A 16,528-nucleotide genomic window follows, 5' to 3' on the forward strand; every position below is an offset into this window, starting at 1 on the left:
TCCCTTTGCAGCCATCCCTTGGCTTTTTATTGTGTTTTTACCAATTCATCTGGAACACACAGGAAAAGGAGTAAGCATTGGATAGAAATGAAGCCATTTGAAAGCCCACCAAGAACAAAAAATCTAACAGTCCTAGTCAAGGGAGGACTCTTTATTATTATTTTTTTCAATTACAGTTTGCATTCAATATTATTTTGTATTAGTTTCAGGTGTACAGCATAGTGGTTAGACAATATTCATATACTTTATTAAGGGAATACTCTTTTCAAGCCTTGATCCTCTGGAGCAGGCTACAGACTTGCTTTTCCCTGATCAGGACCCTGATTTTAGGCTTGTGGCAAAATGAAAAGAATTTTAGGGTTGGATGGCTCCTTCAGAATGAATTGAGTCCATTCTCCATCTTCACATGAAGAAACTGAGACCATCGGTCCTACAGTTAGTGAATTTAAAAGTCATGAGTGGAATCCTCCATCACCCCACGATCTTTCTGTAGAAACCAGGTCATCATGCCCAGCCCACTTGGCCCTTTTTTGGGTGTCCATGCCTCTTCTTTGACCTCCCTGGTTCTTTCCTTTTTCTTTCAATAAGTGGTCTTCTAATGTAATATACCCTTCCTCTTTGGAACTTGCTATACCCTTATTTCCACAAGTTCTGGATTTTTCTGGGAAGAAGAAGAGGTAAATGTTCTCTCTGGAAGGTGCATCTATAATGTAGTGATCCTACTGGAGAGGCAAGTAAGATTCCGCTGTAATCAGAGGGACAACTGATGGATCTGAATACGAAATTACAAAGTATGAAGCTTGTGAATATCCAGTAGAGGTTCTTTAATCCTCATTGTGAACTCAGATTTGGGCTCTAACCCAGAGGAAGCTTTGAATTTCAAGGCGAATGCACAGTCATGAAACATCATTGGAGTGTTTCTAACCAAAGTATCTTTGATTTTGCTTTCATTGAAGTTCAGACCGGAAAAAAAAATTAAATATATACCACCACTGCCTCTGTTATACTAAATATCAAAGTATAAATATGCTGACTGTTTGACCTGAGGATAAATCTACAACTTAAAAGGAGCTTTTTTTCTAACTTTTGATTATTTGCTTGAAAAGGTGTTTGGGAACATTGCCAAATACTGTGGGTTTTTTAAAAATAATGATTATCTTAAGCCTGTCCTCACACAGCCATCTATTATGCAATATTGAGGTAAGGCCAAGCCCTAAATTATGTTATGATTTTTGCTTTACAGCCTTTCTTTTGATGTAATTGAAATTATTTCCCACTTGTTGTGGATTGGGAAGCCTGGAATCAACCTCTTGAGGGCAAAGATCTTACAAATTCATAGCCCTCCTTTCTGAAGGATGTGTTTAAACCCTTTAGGGAGCTAGATTAAAAATTTTGAATGGAGCCTATGCAAGTATTTATATATAAACTGCATTATTTTATATTCTTATCTCACTCTGTTCTTTGCCTATTACAGCTGGTTTTCACTTCCTACATTACATAAATATTGTCTTATTTCCAGTGTCTGCCTTCACACCCTCCTCTGATAAGTGCCTGCAGTTACCCTCCAGGTCTAGTTTGTGTGGAGTTTGTCACGTCAGACCTTGATTTCCTGAGCCATACTCCCCTCTCCTTTGTCCAAAACAATTTCTGTGCTTGTCTTAAGAGATTGGATAGTCAGAAAATGGAAAGATGCATCTCTTTCCTGCCCAAGAGACCTTCAGCCACTGGAATAAAAAAGTCCCAGTCCTGAAACATGACTACATGCATGTGCTTCTGAATGCTTACTATACTCATATCTGCATATTCTTGTCTTATTATGAAATTAAGGGAAAAGGGAGATGGAGGAGCACCTAAGGAAATGAGTATATAAGAAAAACACAAGCACTCCCAAATGTTTGAACTGGGAGCAAGTCTTTGGTGGCAGATGTGTTCCTTGCTCTTGACTGTGGTATTTAGGATATAAGCAGGTGCTATTAAATGATTTACTGATAATCCAATCAGAATTAGGGACCTAAAACTAAGCTTTCCAAGGAGCCCTTCTGACATATGGCATCTCATTAAATTATCTCACTAAGCACCTTCACCTGGCCCTGGAATTTAGCCAGTAGGAGAGTGTCTCTGCGAGCTGGCTTCACCAGTGTGTGTCATATCCTTGCCGAGCCTTCGGCGAGAAGGTCAGCCCTCACTGAGGGCTTCTTTTTCTGATCAGCCCAGCTTGGTCATTGAAAGCGGATGTCCCAGGGATAACTATAACTTTAAGAAGCACATGTTTAATCTTAGTGTCCTCCGAAGAAGAGAAATTTATCATCCTCTTCAGACCAGCTGGCCACAGGGATCTCAGATAGGGACTCTGATCACATGTAGAAATTGTGGTCAATTGGGACACAGTTGACACAGATTTACACTTTCTTCTCCACCAATCTACAAGATCCAAACATGTAGAAAATGTTACTTCATTGGCCTCTTGGTGTTCAGTATTCTGTTGAGAGAGAGAGAGAAAAGACATCTTAATCCTCTGTACTTAATCTCTCAAAGCAAACAGAAATATATTTGTTTAAGATTATGGGCATTGCTTTATTTTCCCCATCAATACTTTAAAAAAATCTGAATGTAAGTTCTCCATTCAGATGAGTCAGACATTGAGAAATGTGTCCTTCCTAGAGCAATGTTGGTGCCTTTTGTTTTTGTGTGTAACTATATATGGTTTGTCCTATTTCAGCCATATTTACAGAAGACAAAAACACCACAGAGCCTGCTCATAAGGTTAAAAATACCCCATCCATTCCCAACACTCCAGAGCCAACAGCAACGCAAGAACCCCTGGTGGGCAGCCAAAAGAGAAAAGCAAGGAAAACCAAGATCACACACCTGGTCAGGACAGCAGATGGCCGGGTGTCACCAGCAGGAGGTACTTTGGGTAAGAAGAGGGAGCTTTAGACACAGATAACCAGACCAAGCAGCTGACCCTCATGGCTACTTGGGCCAGCAAATGACTATACGCCCACTGTGGGTCCTCACTAACAAATAGGCCTGTTCTGTGGGTTTGGTCACAGAAACATTTTCTCTTTCTGGATCTCCTTGAGAACTAGTTTTCTACAGACTCTCTAATGTACATGTTTTAATCCATGTTTCAAAATCATAGCTCTTTTCCCAAAAACATATCTTGAATTCCTAGGAAGGAAATGTAATTTTTAGGACTGTCAGCTTCTCCTTTTCTCAGCATGCACAAAAACAGTCTTGATTAAGTAAATTCCCAAAGATCCTAGGCTTTTAAAAATACCAGATGAATCAGTATTTCTCCATGGCTTACAGCTTAAGTCACTTCAAGCCAGGTTACCAGGCATTTAAACCAATGAATTACGGCACCTTTGGAAGCACCCAGCACTTCTGTAAAGCTGACTCAGACCACCCAGGGAACTTGAGAATGCTTCTGGATTTCTCTAGTTCTCTGGGCTAATCTTTAACCAACTCTTAACCTACAGTGAACTTCTCCACCATCTTGGCGGTGCTAAGCCAACTCAGCATTAGTGGTCTTAGCTGTTGCCTGTCTACCTTTTATCACCTCTTGCATCTCATTCTGTGAGCCCTGAAGGAAGTGTCCCTATCCCCACCCTAATCCAGAAAAAAATCGAAGTCCATAATAAATTCTATAAATAGGAAAAAAAATGTTTAAATGAATGTTTTTTTGAGAGTAAGATTTATAAATATCTGATTTAGGTTAATCTAGTCGTTGAGATTCATTGTTTGCTGAGGTAGAATTAGAGGACGATTAGTAAATTTTGTGCACTTGTTTTGCATAATATGTAAATTGTTAGAACCATAAAGCATAATAAAGATCCCCAGTCTTACCCTGTCTTATAAGAGATGAAGCTCAAAGGGGTACAATTTTGTTTTGAATGCTTTGAACTACTAAACAGAAGCCCAATGAAGACTAGAACCTAGTTTTCCTAATATTTAGCCCAGCAGGCCCTTGTTTCCTGTCCACTGCGGGCTCTGTTCTGTGATTTTCATTTTGTAAATTGTTATGGCCTCATTTTCACTCATAGGAAGAGTGAAAGATTTTAGAAAATACTCTTTCTTGTAGGAAAGCACATAGTACTTTCATGTTCACTTAACATATGACATTTACTGCCTTTATCAATTATTTTCTGTAGTTGAAATGTTTTTAAAACCTGCCCTTCTAGCATGGCTACATGATAAAGACAGCAGACCCATTTCCAACAGGCACACTGGCTCTTCATCTTCATCTTCCTCTCAGTAGGTCTTCAGAACAAAACTGACAGCTTGGGATCTCATTGGGTTAGTGTCGCCCTGGAAGTATTGGCGTCACAGCACACTGAGTGTCCCAGTAGGTAGGGCAGCTGCGGCTGCATCAGAATCGTTTGGTCGGTCAGGGTTTTAAGGACCCTTTACAGCACCCACAGGCCCCCCTGCAGAAGTCCCTTGGGTTTTATTTTGGCCAAGCCCATTTTTCCTTCTCCAAGACTGACCTGTTCTTTGACCTTGAACAAAGCACAGCTGCTCTGCTCAGCTTCAGGACACTGCGGTCGAGCTTAATAAAAGAGTTTTGTGACCGTGGAAGAAGAGATTCTATAAAAGCCTTAATATTCAATGGATGTCAAGAGTGAACAGTAAAGAATGTGGACTCATGCCACATGGTCTGGCACAGAGCTTTCTCTTGAGAGAACAGAGGGAGCCTCTCCTGATGGATTTCCCTCTCGTTACAGATGACAAACCAAAGGAACAACTGCACAGGAGTCTCCCTAAAGTCACCGAGACAGGCTGCCATGACGAGTGCGCGCACAGCCGCGAGGCCGCCGAGACGCGGAGCAGCACCCCCGAGATGCCCGCCGTGTCTGCCTTCTTCAGCCTGGCCGCGCTGGCCGAAGTGGCCGCCATGGAAAACGTGCACAGGTTAGTGGTGGGAAGCCTCGTTCCCCAGGGTGCTGGGGACCCGGTTCAATGTCATCCCCTCCACAGAGCAGGGGTGGAGAAAGCAGCATGGAAGACAGTCAGCTTTTCTGATGTCATTTGTATATGTTTCACAATGCGTTGTGGGTACATAAGACTTGGGATATTTATGTGAGGTTACAGAGTGCATGTGCTAATTAGCAGTGTGGGAAAATATGAGAGGATATAGTCAGGCAACTGTTTTATTTTGAACATATTACTCTGTGGCTAAACTTTCATTTCTGTAAAAAGCCTGAGAGAGCAAAGCAGCGGCATTCTCTAATCACTAAGCATGGGATTTGGAGTCAGGCCTCAGACCTGGGTTTGAGTCCAAGCTCTGTCACCTGCAGTCTGCAAGGTCTTGAGCAAGGTCATTCACCTCTCTACCCTCTGCAGTCTGCAAGGTCTTGAGCAAGGTCAGTCACCTCTCTACCCTCTGTTTTCCTCCTATAAAATGTGTGTAAGTGGTACTCTTTCCATAGACGTTATGTGGAATAAATGTCATGTCGCAGTGCTAGCAGGTGGTAAACACCCCCCTGAGGATGGTGTCGGTGGCAGTAGTGGTACCAGCAGGAGAAGATAGTGTTGGTGTAGGAAAAGAGCACCTTGGTGTCCGACTCAGGGCAGGCAGGAGGTCTGGATTTATCTGATTTATCTTCCACTCTGTTTTTTACAGAGTAATTGACTTCTCTGGGATTCAGTGTTCTCATCCTGCATTGAGCACAGTGCTGTTCCCAAAGAATCACCTGGTTGTAAGGATCAGCCTAGATCATAGACATGGACGCCTTTTGAACTCAGTAAAGCCCCCCAGAAAGCGTATTAACTTCTAAATGCATGATTGAGTCTTCTGCTACTTAATGGATCTTTGGGGAAGCAAAAACGCCTTTTGTAAATTCGGGTATTTCATATTTTTATTCAGAGTGGATTACCCACAGATGAGCCACTTCTTAGCCTTTCAGTCTTCAGTACAAATGAGCTTGGAATCAAGGACGACTTGTATGCCCGCCTGGCAGGCTCCACTCCCTTGTTCACGTCAGGTTTAGGAGGCCCAGACAGGAGCTTTGTTTGCTTCTTGCTCTTTACCTGTCACGTTACAGTCCCAGTCCTGCCTCACAAATAGCCTCTAGGTATTTCCAACAGGTCCAATTTCTTTTCATGTGTGCACTGCAAGTGCCTAACAGCACACGAATGCTGACATTGTTAAACCTGCTCAGGCTCTGAGGGAGAGGATTGCACAGACACTTTTCCACTCACGGCATTTCACACTCGAACCCAGAGGACAAACTCACAGACAGACAGAATCAAGCATGTGCCTGAGCGGTAAGGATTGGGGGTGGGGAGGAGGGGATCATAATTCAGGGCTCAAAAGGCTACTGCACAGTCCCCTTGCTGTTGACAGCGTTTTCTCCTGTACGTGCCTGTGGTCACACCATTGCTGCGTTAACTGGCTGCCCACAACTTCTGGTGTCCAGTAGCAAAGCTCCCGAGCAAGCCATCCCACTCTCACCACCACCATGCCCTCTTCCCTGCCCTGCAGCCAGCTGGGGTTGCTCGCTCCTGCCCAGACGAGCCACGTTCTTTCTTGCCTCCGTTTCTCCTCCTCTCCGGCGGGCCTGTGCTCCTCCAACCCTCGTTCTTTGCCTTCTCTCACTCCCCCTGAAGTCTCTGTACTCCTTATACACCTCTCACAGGCCAGCCGCCACTTTGATTTGTAACTATTTGTTCATGCTTCTGTCTCCTCCAGTGTATTTGGGGGGGGGAAAGCACTGGTTTTATTCTCCATGTCCCCAGCTTCCTTAGTCCCTGGCACAATAGTGGATGAATGGGTGAATGAATAAGTGAGGTGTTCTTGAATTATGCCTGCCTGAGTTAGCTAGCAGCATAGAAAAAGTGGTGTAAGTAAGGGGTTTTTTTTTTTTTGTTTTTACCTCCCATTAGAAGAACAATATTGCTCACTAAAATTTTATTATCAGTTTAGCAAATGGTTAGTGTTCTTACTATCTAGAAAGACAGTTCCCCCCCAGGGCCTCTTAGTTGTAACTTTAGCCCCTACTTGTGAAAGGAGAGCTACCAGGCCACCCTCTACCTATAGACTCCATGTAATTGTACCTGGTTGCCCATCAATTAATTATTGCTTAGGCATTTAGAGGGTGGTCAGCAGAGCTAGGGGTAGAAATATGCTACCTGCTATTACCGGCATTCTTGCCACAAGAAATCTTAACATTAGGTTCGAAAACCCAGTGTAAAAAGGCAGTTCTACAAAACTTAGGAAACAGGATGTTTAATTAAACCTTTGTTGAGAGCCTGTTCCTTTACGAGGAGTTTTATAAGGAGGAAAGTTCATTAAACGTAATCCTAAAATCAACCCTGCCAGGTGGGTCTTTTTAGTCCCATTTTAATGTTGGACCAAATGGTGAATTAACTTGCCAGGATCATGCCGCCAAACCGAGTTAAGGTTTGGACCCAGGTCCTTGAACTCCAGCGTCTACCTTTGCTCCACGGCGCTGCTGTCGCAGGCATCTCTCACGTCCCGGAAAGTCAAGAAGGATCTCCTGACCCTCCACGGGGAACTGGAACCGTCATTAGTTGCAGCCACACCTTTCTCTCCCATCATGCTCCTGCCTGCCTTTCCCATTGATTAAGCTGGGCTTTCACCCCAATTTCTGCTCCTCTTGTTTCCTCTTTTTTTTTTTTTTTTACATTTTCCTTCTCATTTTTTACTTTCCTGTCTTTTTTCTCTTTGTTTCCTTTTCTCATACTTATTAAATTCTTTTGGCTTTATAATATTACTATATATTCAGTCTTAAAGGTAAATAATACCATTTTAATTTCATCTTTCTTGAACAGGGTTGAACGTATTGAACAGTTGGTGCTTACGGCATCCCCACATGAAAAAACAGATTAATCCAGAAGTTTGGTTGTAACACACGTTTTGTTTTTCTGAAATCCTAATATCTTAGGCTAAGTGATCATTGGATTCTGACATCCCCAAATGTTGTCCTTTATCTACATTGTTTTTCTTTTCTGTTCATCAAGAGAGAGGATATAGTTATGGAGCAGATATAATTTGAGTTTTAAAATAGCACCTTTTGTTCTATGTAATCTGAAGAAGATACTGTATTGAAACCTTCAAACCAACAAAAACCACTGCTGCTCCAGCACATACTTTCAGCTCTGTGCTGTGCGCTGCAGACCATCGCAGGCCAGAGCAGCAGGTGGGCAGCCTGCAGGCTTGGGAGGCCTGTTGGGAAATGTCAAGGAGGTGCCCAAGCCTATCTTTTTAGAATGAGAAGCTCTGTAGAAATTACCAAGTATTTTGAACAGTTTTATTATAACTGTGAAATAAATTGTATTTTGTCCTACTCGTTAAACGCTGTAGGGAGGGGAGGAATCAGCTATGTTAGGTGTAGTTCCAATCCAGATGATGGGAATTTCCGTGAATTTTCTATTCTTGCCTAGAATTCTCTCCCCATGTGTGTTGGTTTGGGCCCAAATGAACTGGATTTTCTCACACTAAAATTTAGTCGGTACTTGCCTTTTTCCCCTATACACCCTCTGTCCATATGCCTGTGAAACTTAATCTTAAGTTAGGAGGGTTTTGATGTTTTCACTTATTTTTTGAGTCACAGTACACCTCTTTCTCTTCAGGCACCACTGCCTTTATTGGCCTTACGTTCTAAATTTGGTTTATTATTACACAACTTAAGAAATGAGCCTGGCAGTTATCAACTAGGATAGGAAAGTTTTCCCCTCAGGCAAGTCAAGGAAAGGAGTGTGTCATCTTTATAATTTCGGTGACTCTAGAGGAAGATTATTGTTCCAGAACCTCAACCCTTGACTTAAAGGTTCCCAATTCTTAGGGAATTTCCCAAATGTGTTGTTGCTTCAGGTTCTACAAAATGGAGGTGGTCAGTGGGGTACACACTGTGTTGTTGAGTTGTGTGAGGGGAATTGAGGTAAGAAATTCTTTAAAAAAAAAAAAAGGAAAGAAGTTCTAAGGACAAAATTGATTTTAATTAAACAGCGTAAGTAAGAAGTCAGCCGTAGCTATTAAACAAGTTATTGGCAGGCTATGTGTTATGCATCATCCTCTCCTATTTCTGATAATATACCCTGAATAAGGGATTTCTTTTTTTTCCTTTCTCTTCTTTCACAGAGGTCAGAGATCTACTCCGCTCACCCACGATGGCCAGCCAAAAGAAATGCCACAGGCTCCTGTACTTATTTCCTGCGCTGACCAGTGAAGCGCCCTTTCATTGTAAAACTTTGTGCTTTACCTACTACCCTAGCCTTGTCTTTACCGAGGGATGCTAGTGAGTCCATGTGGTGGGAAATATAGACTGCAAACAAGTGCTTGTTGCCCTACACGGCCCAGATTCACTTGAAGCAGAAATTAGCCTCCTGGGCCCATTTGTTCGTTCGAAACCCGGAGTCTCTGTGGGTTATGTTCTCTGTCTGATAATGAGCAGAAATGGAGTGATCCTGGGGGATCATTGAAGGCTGTTGACGGTAAGAGGTGGTCACTTGGTAAAAGGCTGCCTTTACTGTAGCTCATCCAGCATCTCTTCTACCAACAGAGAGTGTGAAACTAGTTTCGTATATTACCTAGTTATTCTTTCAAAACAAAAACAAAAAACAAAAAAACAAAAACTGACGCACTGCACTAGTTATTATTAGATATTCTTAGTCTTTTTTGTACATGGAGATTTAAGTTCTAAGATGGTTTATATAATAGGTTATACCTACATTTATATTGTAGAATAATATTAAAAAGCCTGTTCCGAGACTCCCATGCAGCGCGGGCAGGCAGATGTACCATTGTTAGCGGTGTATGCTCGGCCTCGTGGTCCATATATTCTGCACTTTTATATTTGCCACCAGAGTGGTAGTTTGCTGGCAAAAAAAAGAGAAAAAAAATTACAATTCTTACAAGCTGAATTTTTTTCTTAGCCTTGAGTGACCAAGAATAATTTGCTTGGGGCAAATTGTGGCAAATATTTTCCCAGACGAGGGAAGAGTCCTGCAGATTACAGATTACTGATGTTTTCATGCCTTGAGGATTCTTTTATTTTTACACAGGGGTCTAAGTGACCAATGGATCGTTCATACAAACAAACAAAAAAATAGAGAAAAATATTATTCAGAAGTGACCTTAGTATTATTACTTATTACTTCACTATTCTGAACACATTGAAGACACTCACTCCACGTGGACTTGGAGCCACAGACCTTTTCCATCATCCCAGACAGACTGGACGGGTAGCAATTGCTATGCACAGCCTCATGGGCACTGCAGGTTTTTAGAGCCATTTCAAGTTTGTGTTGTTAAGGAGGTATTGAGTAAATGACATGGGAGGTATGCCTGACCGGAGTGGGACTCTCAGTCAAAGGGCCACCTGCAAGTTTCTGTTTCCTTTTTGTGTTTTGTTGCTTTTGAACATAAAACCCACCATACATATGCCAGTGCCGAGTGGATTAACTGGCTTAGAACATTCAACATATTGACTTAACCACCTGATGTTCAGTGTCTTGTTTCCTAGCAACAGATGCAAAGTGATAAATCAAAATTAGTCAGAGGCTACAGATTTTACAGGGTATTTCTTCCATAGCACAAACTATCTCCCCACTCTTGCATCACAGCACAAACTACCAAATTTCAATGATTGGATTCCAGCAATAATTTTTATTGGTTTTATTGGCAGGATTTTGATAGTATTAGTTCAGGTTTGAAGCTTTTGAATTAGATCTCTAAGTGGTGACAGTTTACAGGTTTTATCTAGCTTTCTTATTTATACTTGACTGAATTGTAATGATGATTTTTTTCTAATTGTAATTTGACCTAATAGCCATATTAAAAAAATGACTCTATTTGTCCTGACTAGGTTTAGCTTTTCATGGTTGTAGATATTACTTCAGTTTCGGTGCTGGAAAATATGTACAACATGCTAACAGAATTGAAGAATAGAGAGAGGTTTTCTTTCAAAGCAGGTAAAGAGGGCAACAGAGCAGTGGTGTGATATTCTCAAAGATGCATACTCACCGTGTGTATGGAGGGAGAAGGAATTCGTAAGCAAGGTTAATCAGAGGTGAAAGCTTAACCCCAGTCACATAGAAATAAATCAGGTGAGCAGCCCCAGATTTCAGCCTAATGTTTTTACTATGATGCTGTTTTATTAACATTTTCTAAATCTCAAAACACAAATTGAATGTTTGGAAATTGCTGGGTCCCAGTGTTGGTGGCTGTTGGGAGTTTTTGGACCACTTGCTAGCAGTGATTTTAAAATTATTATTAGCTAAAATCCAAAAAACAAACCAACAACAAAAATTGTACGGTGCAGAACATGCACCTTGACAATGGTACTAACTTGTTATTCTGTAGAACACGTTAGAATAGATCTATTTTTGCCAGAGCACCCTCCTTCAGTCCTCCGATTACATTTCAGTAGAGTTCCTCAAGAGATTGCTGTATATTCATGGGACCTTTTTGTAAAAAGAAGCAAACAAAAGATTGCTTTTTTCTATGCGATTACTATCTTACTTGATCTGCTTTCCCTAAACCTCAGTGGCTTTTCCCTTGGGCAGGGTGGGAGCGGGAGGGCAAGCTACTGGATATGACTGTTTTAAAAAAAAAAAAACCTTTTTGTAGAAATGCTTAATTTTTAAGCGGTTAGGCACTGAGAGTAGCAGAAATCCTGCAAAGCTTTATAGTTCTCTAGACACTCGCCTTGTCGTTTCTCTGAGTGCAAGTCTTAATTTCAATAATAGTGCTTTTCTCATGCCCTGAATCTGCTGGAAAGGGGTGTTGGTATTTTCAGGTAACAACATTTGTTAGCACAAATATTTCAGACCAACATGTAGTGTCCCCCCCCCCCCCATTTATCATTTTCATTTCATTTCTCTCATTCTTCTTTATTTTGGAAAATCGTATCGCTATAGTTTGTACCTTAATCTGCCAGCAAGCACCATTTACACTAACATTTGTCCCACAGGCATCCTCAAGAGAAAAAGTTGTTGCACCTTATGTATATCTCAAGCAAACCAAAATATGATGCTCTTCTGCTCTGTTTTATTCTAAATTGTTGTATCATATCTTTCTGAAACCATTCTGAACTTAGTTGAAATTATCAATATTTATACTTTTAACCTTAATTTCTGGATTCAAACCTGTATATAAATCTTTTGAAAAAAGTTGTCCTAGCCCTTCTCTGTGATGCTGGAAGTGGATAGTTTAGTCTCTGATGGAGACACAGTACTGTTCCAGTTTCCTTTAGCCTCTTATTTATTTAGTTATTCTGGGTATCTCCTATGTAATTTTGAAGTGTTTAGAGTATATTATAGTAACTGAAGCTGCAGCTCTAAGAAGCTGAGTGAAAAAAAAATACTGTAAGACACCCTTTTAAAGTTTGTGTTTGTTTGGATACTGTAATGAGGTCAGGAAGAGGAAAAGTGTCCCACCGCCACTTCGAAGATACAGGTTCTGTCCCCACATGAGGCTTTTCTATCCAAAGTGTTAATTCAGTCAAACCCCTTTTAAAGGATAAATCATACTGTTGTAATTCTGACAGACTTCTATCAAATATATTTATTTAACTCTGTCAGATGAGCTTTCTACCAAGGTCATCTCAAAGCCGAAATGCTGACATCATTCCCACGTTATCATTGATATTCTAGTTCCTGCCATTAAAACTGCTGCAGGAAAAAAAGTGATGGAACACTACGAACAAGTCTGGCTGGTCCTGTCATTTCCTTGTTAAGTCAGATGCCACTCCGCCTGAGTCATGTAAAATTTTGTTTGCACTCTGCAGTCTTTGGCTCATCGTATGACAGTGTTTGCACCTATGTAAAAACTCGAGCAAATTTTAAATTGATAGAGAACCGGGAGGAAGCTGCAAACTGAATGCCATCTTTTGTTTATACAGTATGCGTGGGGGAGGGAGGGATGGGATGATCCAATAGCTCTGTTCCAAGTTTGGCATTTGGCATTAATGTGAAGCAGTGGGACCATGCTGCCTGCTAAACTACTGTATGAATCCCAAGTGTTCTGGAGACCAGCGGCTGGCGGCCCGAGCCGGCACCTGCACCCGGAGAAGCGCCGCGCTCCCCGGGAGGAAGGGAGGAAGCCGCAGGAGGCCCGGAGGCCTCGGTCGGAAAGGGATCGTGGGGGTGTATGTGATGCCGGGGAAGAGCCCCTCCTTGATTGCACTGCTCCACAGAGCCCTCAGATAAGGCCAATTCTAATGGGCTACCTCGGCTTTAAGAGCTCATTTCAGTTAAGTCCTGTTTCAAAGGTTTGTCTTGTTTTGCTTCTACCGTCAGTGCCACTATTTTCCACTGCAGTGTTTTGACTTCACAAACCGCCTTCTCCAGAGAAAACAATGTATTTGCCGAAAGTGGGCAGCAGAAGCAAATGCTGTTATTACATTTGACCTATAAAGTATTCAGAGCGACTGCTGGGTGGAAATTAAACTTTAGCTTGCCCCACGTAGGACCTGTTTTGCACCTTACAAAGAGTGTCCTAATGGTTCATTCGATGTTGCTTTTATTTATACAAGCATTCCCAAAGAATTAGACTTGGAGTTTGTGTTTGAGTTTCGGCATTCTTAAAAATTATCTTACTTAGATTCCTAACATTGTACTTAAAAAAGAAACCGTTTGTTCAGTTCCGCTTACCAGATGCTTCTGGTGAAGGCTTCAGGACTGGGTGGACTGCTTTGCTTTAGTTTGGAAGTGATAGCTGAGTTTATTATACAACATAATAAATGACCTTGTCCTTTTCAGGGGGGACATTATATTATCTTCCTTACATTTCAGAACCAAGAAGCAACAAAAGAGTAAATCAAGACAAATATCTGATTCTGTCATATGCCTCCATCTGTTTGTGCTATGCTTTTCTTTAAAAAATATAAATATACCTTTTCTTAAAAAAAAAAAAAAATGTTTCCTCTCCTGGCCAAATTTTATGTGTGGTGGTATGATTTATACTAATAAATTAAAAGAGGAAACCTTGTACTTAAAAGTTTCTTGGCCACTGTTTACTTGTTGCAGCCAGTGGTCAAAACTGATCCTGCCCTCAAATTGATTTTTATGCACAGAGTTAGTTGTTGTGAACATAACTACTACTTCCAAAGATTTCCTAATAACTTAGGTCAGAACTGGTTACTGAGTAACAAGAACCTAGTTCAATGCCTCCAAACCCTCCCACCCACACCGCAGATCTTACCTCACAAGCTCTAAATCAGAGGCGCGCATGCTTCACAGACTAACGTAGCTCTCTTTGTGGCCCCCAGTGGGCTGGCTCATGTCCCCGACGCCTGGTGTCAGTGCCTCCGGCTCTGAGCCGCAGGACCGGGGGCGGGGAAGGTTCATGATCTGGAGCTCAGCACATGCTCAGCAACGTTTCTCGTTTCATTAGCGCTAAACATGTCTCTTGCTCTCAGGAATTTATCAAAAAAAGAATAAAAACCACCTGAGATTCCACACACCAGATTATGAGCTTTTCTCATAGGTTTGCATTGCTTATTTGTCATAAATTAACCACAGCTTCATTTGACCACCAGATCTTAAGTCTGTTGACAGTTTCAGCATGACCGAATCACTCATTTTCTTTATTTTTCTTTTTTTCTTTTTCTTTTTTGTTTTCAGAAATTGGCTCGGTTCTCTTTAGAGTTGATGTAAACATGCCATGTAATAAATGATTTCTACTTAATGGTACAACAGAATTATTGCTTTCCTAGATGTATGTGTAGTAAAAGTCAATATACACATTTATATAATTTCTTTCTTCAAAATCTTATACGTAATTTGATATTTCTAAAAATTGCACATGTAAGTCATGTGTATAACATGCTAAAGTACTTTAACTGTGATCTTAAAACTGAATAAAAATATTTAATAAAAATTTGAAATATTTTAAAGATATTCAAATATATTTCTTTATGTTCACACTACTGGCCATGGAGTGTGTGCCTTCAATATACAATGCCCACTAAAAACAGTAGAGGACATGCTTTCGTAAAAGTAGCTGGTTCAGATTGTCAAATGATGGTCTCCCCTAAACTGCTGGTCTGAGAGTTACCATTTGAGCAGCCTCACTTGCTTTTCCCTGAAGTGTGGAGCAGGGTCAGCCAGCAGAAGAAAGAAGATAAGCTTCACTCTGCTCCTCAGGACAGGAATCTTTGAGGCGCCTCCCTGGGAAAAGTGTGACCTGGACAGACCATCTTTCCCTGAAGTGTAACAACTTAAGCAAATGATATTAAGACTAAACCTAAGCTATAACCTAAACTATAAACTCAGACCTCAGATTTGCTGAAAACAGTGTTTTTGAACCTCGGGACCCTGAGTATGGTTTTCTGTCCTTTGGAACAACACACACAGACTATCAGTACATAATTATTATAATTATATCAAACAGGTTTTTCATTCAGACAGACTTGGCTTCAAATTCTGGCTCCACTGACTTACCGCTGGGTTTTTTGACCTCTCTGAACCACACTTCACTCATCTAAATAATGTTGATAATATTTCCTCACACCATTGCTGAGATGCAAAGAATACACACAAATATGTTGGCATAGGGCCTATAACAGAGATGCTCATTAAATGCTAATCGATTTTATTTTTATTTCAACTTTAGGGCAGATATGTTTAAGTATATTGAAAAGATGCTAAGTATAACTTTCTTTGAAATAAACACATAAGGCATGATGCATTAGGGGTAAGCTGTTTCAGGAGACACCACCATAAGTTAAATTCTCATAGCTAACTCAATATGTAGCACTGGAAGATTTTCTATGAAATTAGTCTGCCTAATGAATTACATTTTTTTAAATACTCCTTTGAATTACCGAGAGTCAAATGTGTTTGGGGGGTGGAGGTTCCATACCAAAGAATATAAATACTGTTAGAAAAAAAAAGTGACAGAATATACATATATGTGGTTTTATGGTCCTACGTGTATTAGTTACAATCTTTTCAGGTAGGATATGCAAATAAAATGGTTCTTAATAAGTGAGCTAAAACTAATACTGACTTCATTGCATGCATGCTATAAGGACATAATATTGTTAATTTATCAGAAATCTTTCCACCTTTTGAAATTACAGGAAAATCTATGCAAACAGCGGCTAGCATATTGAGCTCCACATACCCATTACCCAGCTTCAACAAATAACATTTTCTCAATTCCTGTTTCATCTGTATTTTGCCCATTTTCCTTCATTTCTTCCCCCAACCTCAGTTATGTTTATCCCGGAAGTGTGATTTCATCTATAAATACTTCAGATATGTCCTTTAAAAACAAATCTTTTAATATGAACAATTTATATTTTTTATGTATCCCCTCCTCACAATTCCAAAAATATGTTCATTTCCTATCTAAAGAGAAGGAATCCACGAGCCACAAGAATAGTACTGCTGGAGTGAAGATTATTTGGAACTAGAAAACACTTTAAATTAGATATTTCTATTTTTTTTTTGACCCACAGTTTTCCAGAAAGAACTTGATCAAACAAAGCCCTTAGCATGTCATTCTATGATTTTTTTCCTCTTTTCCAGACTCAATGTCTAAAAAGGCCCAAGT

The 16,528-nt window shown here is 40.7% G+C and overlaps 1 protein-coding gene across 1 annotated transcript in view; it reads left to right on the forward strand.

Moving 5' to 3' along the window:
- The window catches only part of BBX (BBX high mobility group box domain containing), a 91,012-nt gene extending 76,148 nt beyond the window's left edge, over positions 1-14,864 (forward strand). Inside the window, exons 13-15 of the mRNA XM_016195674.2 lie at positions 2,720-2,917; positions 4,728-4,914; positions 9,107-14,864. Of these exons, the coding sequence (XP_016051160.2) occupies positions 2,720-2,917; positions 4,728-4,914; positions 9,107-9,194 (473 nt within the window). The 3' untranslated portion in view covers positions 9,195-14,864. The remainder of the gene's footprint in view (positions 1-2,719; positions 2,918-4,727; positions 4,915-9,106) is intronic.
- Positions 14,865-16,528: the final 1,664 nt, after the last annotated feature.

This window comes from Miniopterus natalensis, chromosome 6 (genome assembly GCF_054644295.1).
Source record: "Miniopterus natalensis isolate mMinNat1 chromosome 6, mMinNat1.hap1, whole genome shotgun sequence".
Taxonomy (NCBI): domain Eukaryota; kingdom Metazoa; phylum Chordata; class Mammalia; order Chiroptera; family Miniopteridae; genus Miniopterus; species Miniopterus natalensis.